Genomic DNA, 14,923 nt, shown 5'->3' with positions numbered 1-14,923 from the left:
ACCGTTTAGGAAAAGAGGGCCAAAAACAATACTTTCCTTATACTTTGTATAAATTGCTTATTTATTGATCAATTAATAGGTAAATGTCCATTTTCAAACTTTTAAGTTCTTAGACCATATTCATTCTGTGTCAGAAACCTATGCTGTGTCAAATGTTTTATAACAATCCAAATTCAGAGCTGTATGTGAATTTTAATGTAGTGTCCATACTTTCCCAAACTGTTCAGGGTTCGAATTCTGCAGTTGCATCAAGCTGCACCCTGCCAAGCATATTATTCTCAATTTTTAGCATTTTTATGCCCCACCTACGATAGTAGAGGGGCATTATGTTTTTCGGTCTGTTCGTCCGTCCGTCCGTCTGTCCCGCTTCAGGTTGAAGTTTTTGGTCAAGTCAGGTTAAAGTTTTTGGTCAAGGTAGATTTTGCTGAAGTTGAAGTCCAATCAACTTGAAATTTAGTACACATGTTCCCTATGATATGATTTTTCTAATTTTAATGCCAAATTAGAGTTTTTACCCCAATTTCACGGTCCACTGAACATAGAAAATGATAGTGCGAGTGGGGCATCCGTGTACTATGGACACATTCTTCTTGTCTATTATTTTGAAAACTATTATAGATAGTTGGAAACTTGATAAAGCAAAAATTATCAGCAAGACATGATCTACAAAAAGGCCATCATGGCTGAAATCTTTATTAGTCCCCTACCGACGAAGTCGAAGGGGACTTTCGGTTTGTACTCCGTCTGTCTGTCTGTCTGTCTGTCTGTCTGTCTGTCTGTCTGTCTGTCTGTCTGTCTGTCTGTCTGTCTGTCTGTCTGTCTGTCTGTCTGTCTGTCTGTCTGTCTGTCTGTCTGTCTGTCTGTCTGTCTGTCTGTCTGTCCGGCAAATAAGTTTTCCATACTTTTTTTCTTCGTGCTTGAAGATATTGATTTGATATTTGGTATATTATTTTATCATGACAAGTTACAGATCAAGTTCGAAGTTTGTTCCGGTCTGACGATTTTGTGCAGAGTTATGGTCCTTGAACTTAGAAAATTCACTCAAATAATCAGTTTTCCTCATGTTTTTTCGTAATGCTTGAAGATATTGATTTGATAATTGGTATATAGTTTTAACGTGACAAGTTACAGATCTAGTTCAAATATTGTTTTCGGGTCTAATGATTTTGTGCAGAGTTATGGTCCTTGGACTTAGAAAATTCACTCAAATAATCAGTTTTCCTCACTTTTTTTGGTCATGCTTGAAGATATTGATTTGATAATTGGTATATAGTTTTATCATGACAAGTTACAGATCAAGTTAGAATTTTGTTCCGGTCTGATGATTTTGTGCAGAGTTATGGTCCTTGGACTTGGAAAATTCACTCAGATAATCAATTTTCCACATTTTTTATACGACCGCAAAAAATTTTGCGGTCGTATATTGGTATGACGTTCATGTTGTTGTTGTCGTCCGGCGTTGTCGTCGTCGTCTGAAGACACATTGGTTTTCGCACTCTAACTTTAGTTTAAGTGAATGGATCTCTATGAAATTTTACCATAAGGTTTAATACCACAAAAGGAAGGTTGGGATTGATTTTTGGGTTATGGTACCAACAGTTAAGGAATAATTGGCCAAAAAGGGGCCAAAAATAAGCATTTTTGTAACTTCCAGACATAACTTGTGTGTTAGTGTATGGATCTCTCTGAAATTGTACCACAAGGTTCCATATCACACAGGGAATGCTGGGATTGATTTTGGGGGTAATTGCCTCAAAATATTAGGAATTAGGGGCCAAAAAAGGGCCAAAAACAAGCATTTTTCTAGTTTCATGACAATAACTTGTGTGTAAGTGTATGGATCTTTCTGAAATTGTACTTCAAGGTTCCATATCACAAAGGGAAAGCTGGAATTGAGTTTGGGGGTAATTACCCAAAACATTTAGGAATTAGGGGCAAAAAAAGGGGCAAAAAACAAGCATTTTCCTAGTTTCAGGACAATAACTTGTGTGTAAGTGTATGGATCTTTATGAAATTGTACTACAAGGTTCCATATCACAAAGGGAAAGCTGGGCTTGAGTTTGGGGGTAATTGCCCTAAACGTTTAGGAATTTGGGGCCAAAAAGGGGTAAAAAAACAAGCATTTTTCTAGTTTCCAGACAATAACTTGTGTTCAAGTGTATGGATCTCTCTGAAATTGTACTTCAGGTACCATATGACAAAGGGAAGGCTGGGATTGAGTTTGAGGGTGATGAATCATAAGGGGGTTCAAAAAATTGGGGGGGGTTCTTTAAAATTGTCCATTTTAAATTGGTTATTTCTGATTTATATATAAAAGCAAATAATAATGATATGGTTTGAATAGGTAAATTAAAAAGTTTTAAGTTCTTAGACCACATTCATTCTGTGTCAGAAACCTATGCTGTGTCAAATATTTAATTATAATCCAAATTCAGTGCTGTATCAAGCTTGAATGTTGTGTCCATACTTGCCCCAACTGTTCAGGGTTCGACCTCTGCGGTCGTATCAAGCTGCACCCAGCAGAGCATTTTATTTTGTCATGCTTGAAGATATTGACTTGATATTTGCTATATAGTTTACACAATGACAAGTTATAGATCAAGTTAGAATTTTGTTCCAGTACAATGAGTTTTCAACCTCTAGGGGACTATGTATTGCCAGGCAATGCTCACAGAATGCTTGTTCAACTTGTTATTGGAGTTATTTCCCTTTAAAGATGTTTTTACCTTCTTTTTTTTTGGAGTTTTTGCCTATTATCTTGTGAGAAGTGTAATAGATACAAATGTAGATAGAAATTTAAAAAGCAAAAAAGGATCGACAGGACAAGATCTACAATTATATCAACATGACTGAAATTGTCAGTTAACTCTTTATAGAGTTATTATCCTTTCATGATGATTTATAACAAAAAATTGCCATTATTGAAGATGCAGTTGAGTGACACAATCTCTTTAGACCCTCTAGTTTGATTTTCCAGGTGATGAAGGCAGTATAAACCAAGCTAAAAAATATTCAGAAATGCACTACATTTGAATTGTGATTAAGCATAAATCATTCATGTGTTCATTTTTATGCCAATCCTACAATAGAAAAGGGGCATTATTTTTTCTGGTTTGTACATCCATCTGTCCGTCCTTTATTAGGTAAAAAGTCTTTGGTTAAGTTGTTTTACCATGTAGGTTTGGCTACATCAACTTGAAAATTAGTGCTCATGTTCATTATGATGTGAACTTTTGAAATTTTATGCCAAATAACAGTTTTGACCTGTTTTCATGATTTACTGTACATAGAAATCTGATAGAGAGAAATAAATAAATTCTTTAAGGTAGTTAACCATGAAGTTTTCGTCACATTAACTTGTTCATTTGAGTTAAACTTTTAAAATCAATTTACAAACTAAATTTTTGACCCTCATTTCACAGTTTACTGAACATTAATATAGGATAGTGTGAGCAGGCATAGTAGTGTCTTATGGACTTGTATTCTTGTTATTATTTTTCTGGTCTTTTCTGGTTTAACAAGCGTTTAATTCTAATCTTGGTATTATCAAAAGCTATTTTAATATAAAAAATGCCAGGTTTGAAACCAACATTTTTCATGTGAAATTTGAGTAAATGTCAGGTAAACCTGAACAGCACTTGTTCCAATACCTGAAATATTTTTAAATAGCTATTGTTAGAATTTAATCTGATGTGACAGGATGCAAATAGTTGGGTAGCATACAAACATTGAATTGATTGGGCTTTTCCACAACTAATTGTATGGGTGGGTGGGGGTTTCGGATGTCACTTTTTATTTAACCCCACCATGCATAAAATTTTAATAGATTATTTGATATAACTGTTAAGGCTTTCTGTCTAAAATAACCACCACTCCTCAAATTTTAAATAAGGTGTCTTCCCCCTCCCCCCCATTCAATTAATTCTGGGTAATTCAATTAATTTATTAAACCCACACATAAATGGTTTAAGATGTAAATTTAATTTATGATGAATGTTAAAGAAGAAAACAGTTAGATATGTCCAGTATGAATACCGTATAGCGGGTTATTTTCGCGGGTGTAAAATTTCGCGATTTGTGGGCCGCAAAGTATACGAAAAATTTTGGCGGTTTTTATTTTGGTGGATTCTTAAATCCCAATTAAATATTTTGGTGGATACTGAAATTGTTGCAGTTAAAAAGTTGTAAAACTTGACAAACAAGTGTCTTTTGTTATGGTTGATTAATTATTTTTTTACCGAAATGATCTCTTATTTATTGATTAGTTTCTGATACAGTTAATCATTAGAATACCGCTAACTTAGATAAGTATTTGTTACAGGTATTCAAACGTCTTGTAAATTTTACGATTGATTAGATTTGACCGGACCTTTGATGTACTTACTAACTAGGTTACAAAATTATCATGAGTGTTTACAACTCTTATATAGTTTGACACTAATTAATATGGGGTAATTACCTGATAAGAGTACCTTACACTCTTATTCTAATTGGCACTTATTAATAAGGGTATACACACCTGACAGTTATTTTATAAAATACATTTATGTACAATGCCCTTTGGCATTTATCTTGTTAAAACTAACATATACCGTTATTGACCTGCCAACAGGGAAACATAGATCGTTTACAAAATCCTTTAACCATTTTAACTTCGAAACTACCAAAACGTATGCATAAATTTTCGCGGAATTTATTTTGGCGATTTTCGTTTATCCGCCAAAATAAGCGAAAATAAACACCCCGCAAAAATAACACGCTATACGGTATATCCAAATTTTTCCATTGGTTTGTCGTAACATCCTCACAGATGTGTTGAAATAATTTTTCGTCAGTAAATTGATCCAGTACTATTATAGGTCATACTGATACATGATTTCCCAAACTGCAAATTCAGAAAAGTTTTTCAGATGTTGGTTTCAGATCCAAATAAGATTTTACCTGACCTTTGAAAATACTGCTCCACAGATGTATCACAAATAAAATATAAAAATTTATTTAAGGTCCTTATTGAAACAATGAATATGAACAGTTAATTAACATGTCATTTTGTTTTTTTAATTTTTGTGTTGCCCTCTCATTAATGAAAACATCTCATTTACCTTTATTCATGTGAACTACATATTTAGAAAATTATTATTTCATTTTCCTAATGTGTTGTAGGCAGGGCAGTTTCAGATAATAGACACTAATTCTTTGGCACCTACACCACTGTCGATGCAACCTGTTAATACCCATGGCAGCTTCATTACAAGCTTTGATATCTCAGAGACATGTCATGTTTTGGCATTTGGTGATTCAGGAGGTAAGATTTATGCTTGTATAAAAATGATTTTGAAAAAAATATCATCACAATGGTACTCTCATTTATTCATTTCAGGAAATTAATAACTCATTCGCCCCCAATCCCGCCTTTAGTCGTGATAATTATCTAACATTCACAGGCAAATAACGACTACAGTCGTGGTTTGTTTACCTTATTCAATGGCCGATCTCGTCTTTAGTCGTGGTCGACACCACTCTGAAAGAATCGCTTCAATCGGTTATTTCTAAGGGGATTTCCAGAACTTAAAAAAATACTGTCTAATAGAAAAGGGTTTAAAGTTTCGTTGTGTGAAATTTAATTATTCACAGTGCAAGTGTTATGCCATATTGAGACATTTTTGTTACACGTGTGTACGCACGGTTTCATTAATAAAATTTTAAAACAATGGCTGAAATTTTCGAAAGTACCGAGAGTGAAAGTGAGTTTGATGGCTTTGAATTACGGGATATAAATTCTGCAGAAGAAAGATACTTGTAGCATATTGATGCATTGAATAATATTGATTCTGAAATCAAATTTTCAGACGTTGATTCTGATAAAAATGAAGGTTTTGATAGCAATGATGACAATGTCGCTCTTTCCAAAATTGCAAAATGTGGTGATGAACTATGGCCAGTTCAAATAAATGATTTTACAGGTCCACGGCTGAGATAGATTTTTATGCCCCCGCAACTGTTTTACAACCTGTCCGTCTGTCCGTCCTACGTCTGTCCGTTCCTATGTCCGTCCATCCCATAATGTGTATAAAGTTATTCCAGATAACTCCTGCTACAGTTTGAATGCTAGGAAGTTTTCACTTTGCTGGCTGTTTGTACATATATTGAAGGTGTGCATGTGGTAAGGGTTTTGATTTTTATTGATATTTGCTCTTTTGGGAGATAGTTGAACTTTGTCATTTTTATATGACCGCAAAAAAATTTTTGTGGTCGTATATTGGTATGACGTTGGCGTCGTCGTCGTCATCGTCACCGAAGACACATTAGTTTTCGCACTCTAACTTTAGTTTAAGTGAATGGATCTCTATGAAATTTTACCATAAGGTTCAATACCACAAAAGGAAGTTGGGGATTGATTTTGGGGGTTATGGTACCAACTGTTAAGGAATTAGGGGCCAAAAAGGGGCCAAAAATAAGCATTTTTGTAACTTCCAGACATAACTTGTTTGTTAGTGTATGGATCTCTCTGACATTGTACCCCAAGGTTCCATATCACAAAGGGAATACTGGGATTGATTTTGGGGGTAATTGCCTCCACATTTTAGGAATTAGGGGCCAAAAAGGGGCAAAAAACAAGCATTTTTCTAGTTTCATGACAATAACTTGTGTGTAAGTGTATGGATCTCTCTGACATTGTATCACAAGGTTCCATATCACAAAGGGAATGCTGGGATTGATTTTGGGGGTAATTGCCTCCACATTTAAGGAATTAGGGGCCATAAAAGGGCAAAAAAACAAACATTTTTCTAGTTTCAGGACAATAACTTGTGTGAAAGTGTATGGGTCTTTATGAAATTGTACTGCAAGGTTCCATATCACAAAGGGAAAGATGGGTTTGAGTTTGGGGGTAATTGCCCTAAACGTTAAGGAATTTGGGGCCAAAAAGGGGTAAAAAAACAAGCATTTTTCTAGTTTCCAGACAATAACTTGTGTTCAAGTGTATGGATCTCTCTGAAATTGTACTGCAAGGTACCATACCACAAAGGCAAGGCTGGAATTGAGTTTGGGGGTGATGAATCATAAGGGGGTTCAAAAAATTTTGGGGGGGGGGGATTTTTTTTTCTCTAAAATTTTCCATTTTAAATTGGTTATTTCTGATTTATATATAAAAGCAAATAATAATGATATGGTTTGAATAGGTAAATTAAAAATTTTTAAGTTCTTAGACCACTTTCATTCTGTGTCAGAAACCTATGCTGTGTCAAATATTTAATTACAATCCAAACTCAGTGCTGTATCAAGCTTGAATGTTGTGTCCATACTTGCCCCAACTGTTCAGGGTTCGACCTCTGCGGTCGTATCAAGCTGCGTCCCAGCGAAGCATTTTATTGGAGTATAAACTTGCATAAGAGGTGCATGGCGTTTTCGGATAACTCCTCCTACAGTGAACCATAGACATATGTGCTCCAATGCGCAACTTTGTGTATTTTTAAATAACACTTTGCATCTGCTGGGGCACCATTTGTATCTCCCAGACACAATAATATCTCAAAGAATGTCCTCATTGACTTTGTTATAATACAGTTACTTCAGAGTGGAGTGCGGGGGGCATCACTTTGACACCACACATAATCCACCCGACTTCAACCTTGACATGATAAATTGGCCCATGTAAGACCAATTCTTGAAATAAGTTGTGATAGATCTCTTCAAGAATATAAACCACACATGGAAGTATCCATTGATGAAGCAGTGATTGGTTTTAATGGCGGGTTGGGGTTCAAACAGTATGTTCCCATTAAGCCTATAAAAAGGGGGATGTAAGTCTGGGTTGGAGCAGATCCAAACAATGGTTATATAAATGACTTCCAAGTTTATACTGGAAAGACTGCAAATAATCCAGAACTTAATCTTGGCAAAAAAGTTGTTCTTGATCTTATGACCCCTGTGTTTGGGTTGGGTTACCATTTTCATTACTTCACCAGACCATGGTATGTATGCCTGTGACACCTTTCGAGCAAGCTGTAAAGGATTACCCGCTGGTTTAGACCATATAAAACTAAAAGAACAAGGCCAATTTGTGGTAAAGCAAAAGAATTATGTGCGTGTCACTGTTCGGAAGGACAAGAAAAACATAAATTTATTGTCACAAAATTCTTATGGTGAACCTGAAAAAGTCAATCGAAGGAAAATGATGGTTCCATCAAAGAGGTACCTTGTCCACTGTCAGTTAAACACTATAATATGTATATGAATGGAGTAGACCATGCAGATCAGTTGAGGTCGACTTACAACATTTCCAGAAAGTCTGGAAATACTACTTTCTTGTGGACATAAGTATTGTAAACGCATATCTACTTATGAGGGAGTCCTTAAACCCCCAAATTGTGACAAAAAGAACAGTCCACATCAAATGACTCAGCTTGAGTTTAGAATGGAACTAGCTCACCAAATGCTAGGACATTTTCATGAAAAAAAGAAAACGGTCAGTGGATCAAAGACCAGTGATTCAACCAAGTAATCACTGGATTGAAAATACCCCAAAGAAGATAGAGGACTTGTAAAATGTGCTCATAAGAACCCAAAACTGGGTGTACTCAGTGTCAAGTGAATTTGTGCATAGAATGTTTTAGACCATATCACAGGAAATTATTCCCACAGTTGTTCTTGTAAATATAGGATATACGCATGAGATTTAAATATTTTTATCCCCCTGCCGTAGCAGAGGGGGCATTTAAGACCTTACTGTATTTCTTCTGATTATTATTATTATTATTATTAAGGTCTTTCCTTTTCCAAAAGGGAAAGACCTTACTGTATTTCTTCTGATTATTATTATTATTATTATTATTATTAAGGTCTTTCCTTTTCCAAAAGGGAAAGACCTTACTGTATTTCTTCTGATTATTATTATTATTATTATTATTAAGGTCTTTCCTTTTTCAAAAGGGAAAAGACCTTACTGTATTTCTTCTGTTTATTATTATTATTATTCTTTTTCCGCCAAACTTTGACGAAGTTAGCAGCCTTAACCGTAAGACGTGTCACTTTCATGTTCACACTTTGTATCGGTGTCATGAATACCTATCCGGAACTCACCCTTTGAGTCGAAAAATTTTGTCGGTTCGGAGTAATCCCTCAGAAACCAAAAAACCTTGTTATCGTTCCAACACCGTAACCATAATAGGTAGAAAAAAAACAAATGGTGAAATTTGTTCAGGACCAGACCCCGGTTCTTCATTACATTTGGATCGAAAAGATTCAACGACTCATTGGTAGGGTTATGCCCCTATTAAAATTAACCGGTGTCGGTTGGCCCCCAAAACTCAGAAACCATAAGTCGTAGACACCTAGGATCTTCAACAATCATCATCCACTGATGTGACTCTGAAAAATATCTCAAGGTCAAATTTGTATCTTGACCTTGACCTTTGACCTAACACCTTGTTATTATTATTATTCTTTTTCCGCCAAACTTTGACGAAATTAGCAGCCTTAACCGTAAGACGTGTCGCTTTCATGTTCATACTTTGTATCGGTGTCATAAATATCTATCCGGAACTCACCCTGTGAGTCATAAAATTTTGTCGGTTCGGAGTAATCCCTCCGAAACCTAAAAACCTTGTTATCATTCAAACACCGTAACCGTAAGAGGTAGAAAAAAAACAAAGGGTGAAACTTCTTCAGGACCAGACTCCGGTTCTTCGTTACATTTGGATTGAAAAGATTCAACGACTCGTTGGTAGGGTTATGCCCCTATGAAAATTAACCGGTGTCGGTTGGCCACCAAAACTCAGAAACCGTAAGTCGGAGACACCTAGGGTCTTCACCAACGATCATCAATTCATGTGACTGAAAAATGGCTCAAGGTCAAATTTGTATGTTGACCTTGACCCTTGACCTTACACCTTGTTATGGGATAATCTCAGAAACCATTATACTTACAGAAGTTTTAAATAGTGGAAAATGTTTGGGTCATTAAGGCGCAACTTTGTTACATTTTGACCGAAGAGATTTGACCTTTCTGTAAGGGGCATAACCCCTGTTTTAGGTTTCTGAAAAGACAAAATCAGCTTTTACTATATAACCAAAGGTCCTAGACCCATGGGGTCTTCAGCAATGACATTGGGGACTAATGACCTTGACAAAGGTCAAAAGGTCAAAGGTCAAGGTCATGTCTCAGATAGCGAATTATGTGTTTTTGACCTTATTTCAAGGATTTTAGTGTGTTTTAAAGGTTTTTAAGGTTGACCTTGACCTTTGACCTTTCAACTTTTTAGTCGATATCTCAAAAACGGTTAATCTTACAGAAATAGTAAACAGTGAAAAATGTTAAGGTGACTGAGGCACAACTTTTTTATATTTTGACCGAAGAGATTTGACATATTCTTAAGGGGCATAACCCCCTTTAACGGTTTCTGAAAAGGTAAAATTAGCTTTAACTCTTGAACCAAAGGTCCTAGACCCATGGGGTCTTTTCCAATGACATTGTGGACTTTTGTGGTCAAATGTCAAGGTCATCTCCTAAAAAGCGAATTTGTTGATTTTTATGATATTTTAACAGTTTTTTGTGTTTAAAAACTTTTCAATACATTTAACGTCTATTGGAACATGTATTTTACATTACAAAAGGAAAGACCTCTCAATTGTTCAAGAACAATTGACATTTTAATATTGTTCTTACATCTGTTCTGAAAAAAAAAACCCACATGCTTGTTATCATATCTTCTCTGAAACTACATGTCCAACTGACCTCAAAATTTGCAGTCAGCAGGGTATACATGTATTACATCTTCATAAAACAATGTAGTGCAAATATCTTTCAAGATTTTTCCTAGAGAAAAGAAATTGCAATGCCGTAAAAATCGCTTGCTAGCTCCGTACATCTCAGTGAAATCCTATAATAAAATGTCTGCTCCTAGATTAAAATACAAATCTGTGTTACAAACTGCTGCTGAAAAATGTACATTGTATGAAAATAATCGATAAACGTGTTTTAAAGTTACACAGGATCAATTAAATCCAAAGCATGCACTGCTCGTGAACTGTGATCGAAACGTCAATTACTGTAAATTCAGAAATTATTGCGTGCATTTATTATTGCGATTTTTGAAGAATGGACTAAAATGCGAGATTAATTAATGCGATTTCAGGAAAATCTGCATACAGTTATATGTATCAGATATCAGAATGCGAGTTTTTATTATTGCGATACTTATTTAGTCGCATTATTCGCATTAATTAAAACCTCGCAATAATTTCTGAATTTACAGTACCTACAATGACAAAAGAAATACATTGTGTGTATTCCGTCGCTATACATGTTGTCTGTCCAACGTCCCCACCTAAAAAGAAATAAAAATACTAAGTTTTCGCTAATATAAAGCCTCGTCATGTGACGCCACAACCTGGCGCGAGACAAAGACGCGCGCGGACCCTGAAATAGAATAAAAACTTTCCAAACTAAATATAGAAACTTAACCAACACACTAATATGGACCCTTTAAAGAAAGAAAAAAAAAAACCAAACAAACAAATAAACAAACAAACAAAACAAACATACAAATATATCAGTTAATCATGTTTCAGGTGGGGGAAAGACCGTTTACAATTGCTTTTTAAAGCAATTGATTTATATTTATTATTATTATTATTATTATTATTATTCTTTTTGTTCCGCCAAACTTTGACAAAATTTCCCTCCGTAACCGTAAGCCATGTCGCTTTCAGGTTCACACTTTGTATCGGTGTCATGAATACCTATCCGGAACTCACCCTGTGAGTCATAAAATTTTGTCGGTTCGGAGTAATCCCTCCGAAACCTAAAAACCTTGTTATCATTCAAACACCGTAACCGTAAGAGGTAGAAAAAAAACAAAGGGTGAAACTTCTTCAGGACCAGACTCCGGTTCTTCGTTACATTTGGATTGAAAAGATTCAACGACTCGTTGGTAGGGTTATGCCCCTATGAAAATTAACCGGTGTCGGTTGGCCACCAAAACTCAGAAACCGTAAGTCGGAGACACCTAGGGTCTTCACCAACGATCATCAATTCATGTGACTGAAAAATGGCTCAAGGTCAAATTTGTATGTTGACCTTGACCCTTGACCTTACACCTTGTTATGGGATAATCTCAGAAACCATTATACTTACAGAAGTTTTAAATAGTGGAAAATGTTTGGGTCATTAAGGCGCAACTTTGTTACATTTTGACCGAAGAGATTTGACCTTTCTGTAAGGGGCATAACCCCTGTTTTAGGTTTCTGAAAAGACAAAATCAGCTTTTACTATATAACCAAAGGTCCTAGACCCATGGGGTCTTCAGCAATGACATTGGGGACTAATGACCTTGACAAAGGTCAAAAGGTCAAAGGTCAAGGTCATGTCTCAGATAGCGAATTATGTGTTTTTGACCTTATTTCAAGGATTTTAGTGTGTTTTAAAGGTTTTTAAGGTTGACCTTGACCTTTGACCTTTCAACTTTTTAGTCGATATCTCAAAAACGGTTAATCTTACAGAAATAGTAAACAGTGAAAAATGTTAAGGTGACTGAGGCACAACTTTTTTATATTTTGACCGAAGAGATTTGACATATTCTTAAGGGGCATAACCCCCTTTAACGGTTTCTGAAAAGGTAAAATTAGCTTTAACTCTTGAACCAAAGGTCCTAGACCCATGGGGTCTTTTCCAATGACATTGTGGACTTTTGTGGTCAAATGTCAAGGTCATCTCCTAAAAAGCGAATTTGTTGATTTTTATGATATTTTAACAGTTTTTTGTGTTTAAAAACTTTTCAATACATTTAACGTCTATTGGAACATGTATTTTACATTACAAAAGGAAAGACCTCTCAATTGTTCAAGAACAATTGACATTTTAATATTGTTCTTACATCTGTTCTGAAAAAAAAAACCCACATGCTTGTTATCATATCTTCTCTGAAACTACATGTCCAACTGACCTCAAAATTTGCAGTCAGCAGGGTATACATGTATTACATCTTCATAAAACAATGTAGTGCAAATATCTTTCAAGATTTTTCCTAGAGAAAAGAAATTGCAATGCCGTAAAAATCGCTTGCTAGCTCCGTACATCTCAGTGAAATCCTATAATAAAATGTCTGCTCCTAGATTAAAATACAAATCTGTGTTACAAACTGCTGCTGAAAAATGTACATTGTATGAAAATAATCGATAAACGTGTTTTAAAGTTACACAGGATCAATTAAATCCAAAGCATGCACTGCTCGTGAACTGTGATCGAAACGTCAATTACTGTAAATTCAGAAATTATTGCGTGCATTTATTATTGCGATTTTTGAAGAATGGACTAAAATGCGAGATTAATTAATGCGATTTCAGGAAAATCTGCATACAGTTATATGTATCAGATATCAGAATGCGAGTTTTTATTATTGCGATACTTATTTAGTCGCATTATTCGCATTAATTAAAACCTCGCAATAATTTCTGAATTTACAGTACCTACAATGACAAAAGAAATACATTGTGTGTATTCCGTCGCTATACATGTTGTCTGTCCAACGTCCCCACCTAAAAAGAAATAAAAATACTAAGTTTTCGCTAATATAAAGCCTCGTCATGTGACGCCACAACCTGGCGCGAGACAAAGACGCGCGCGGACCCTGAAATAGAATAAAAACTTTCCAAACTAAATATAGAAACTTAACCAACACACTAATATGGACCCTTTAAAGAAAGAAAAAAAAAAACCAAACAAACAAATAAACAAACAAACAAAACAAACATACAAATATATCAGTTAATCATGTTTCAGGTGGGGGAAAGACCGTTTACAATTGCTTTTTAAAGCAATTGATTTATATTTATTATTATTATTATTATTATTATTATTCTTTTTGTTCCGCCAAACTTTGACAAAATTTCCCTCCGTAACCGTAAGCCATGTCGCTTTCAGGTTCACACTTTGTATCGGTGTCATGAATACCTATCCGGAACTCACCCTGTGAGTCGTAAAATTTTGTCGGTTCGGAGTAATCCCTCCGAAACCTAAAAACCTTGTTATCATTCAAACACCGTAACCGTAAGAGGTAGAAAAAAAACAAAGGGTGAAACTTCTTCAGGACCAGACTCCGGTTCTTCGTTACATTTGGATTGAAAAGATTCAACGACTCGTTGGTAGGGTTATGCCCCTATGAAAATTAACCGGTGTCGGTTGGCCACCAAAACTCAGAAACCGTAAGTCGGAGACACCTAGGGTCTTCACCAACGATCATCAATTCATGTGACTGAAAAATGGCTCAAGGTCAAATTTGTATGTTGACCTTGACCCTTGACCTTACACCTTGTTATGGGATAATCTCAGAAACCATTATACTTACAGAAGTTTTAAATAGTGGAAAATGTTTGGGTCATTAAGGCGCAACTTTGTTACATTTTGACCGAAGAGATTTGACCTTTCTGTAAGGGGCATAACCCCTGTTTTAGGTTTCTGAAAAGACAAAATCAGCTTTTACTATATAACCAAAGGTCCTAGACCCATGGGGTCTTCAGCAATGACATTGGGGACTAATGACCTTGACAAAGGTCAAAAGGTCAAAGGTCAAGGTCATGTCTCAGATAGCGAATTATGTGTTTTTGACCTTATTTCAAGGATTTTAGTGTGTTTTAAAGGTTTTTAAGGTTGACCTTGACCTTTGACCTTTCAACTTTTTAGTCGATATCTCAAAAACGGTTAATCTTACAGAAATAGTAAACAGTGAAAAATGTTAAGGTGACTGAGGCACAACTTTTTTATATTTTGACCGAAGAGATTTGACATATTCTTAAGGGGCATAACCCCCTTTAACGGTTTCTGAAAAGGTAAAATTAGCTTTAACTCTTGAACCAAAGGTCCTAGACCCATGGGGTCTTTTCCAATGACATTGTGGACTTTTGTGGTCAAATGTCAAGGTCATCT

General features: G+C 35.5%; 1 protein-coding gene across 1 annotated transcript in view; it reads left to right on the top strand.

The window, feature by feature from the left end:
• LOC127727935 (PAN2-PAN3 deadenylation complex catalytic subunit PAN2-like) overlaps positions 1-14,923 on the top strand; it is a 399,078-nt gene that overhangs the window by 140,618 nt on the left and 243,537 nt on the right. Inside the window, exon 9 of the mRNA XM_052235095.1 lies at positions 5,164-5,305. Coding sequence (XP_052091055.1) covers positions 5,164-5,305 — 142 coding nt within the window. The remainder of the gene's footprint in view (positions 1-5,163; positions 5,306-14,923) is intronic.

Source organism: Mytilus californianus, unplaced genomic scaffold (assembly GCF_021869535.1).
Source record: "Mytilus californianus isolate M0D057914Y unplaced genomic scaffold, xbMytCali1.0.p SCAF_2, whole genome shotgun sequence".
Taxonomy (NCBI): domain Eukaryota; kingdom Metazoa; phylum Mollusca; class Bivalvia; order Mytilida; family Mytilidae; genus Mytilus; species Mytilus californianus.
This window is presented reverse-complemented; position numbering and strand designations above follow the sequence as displayed.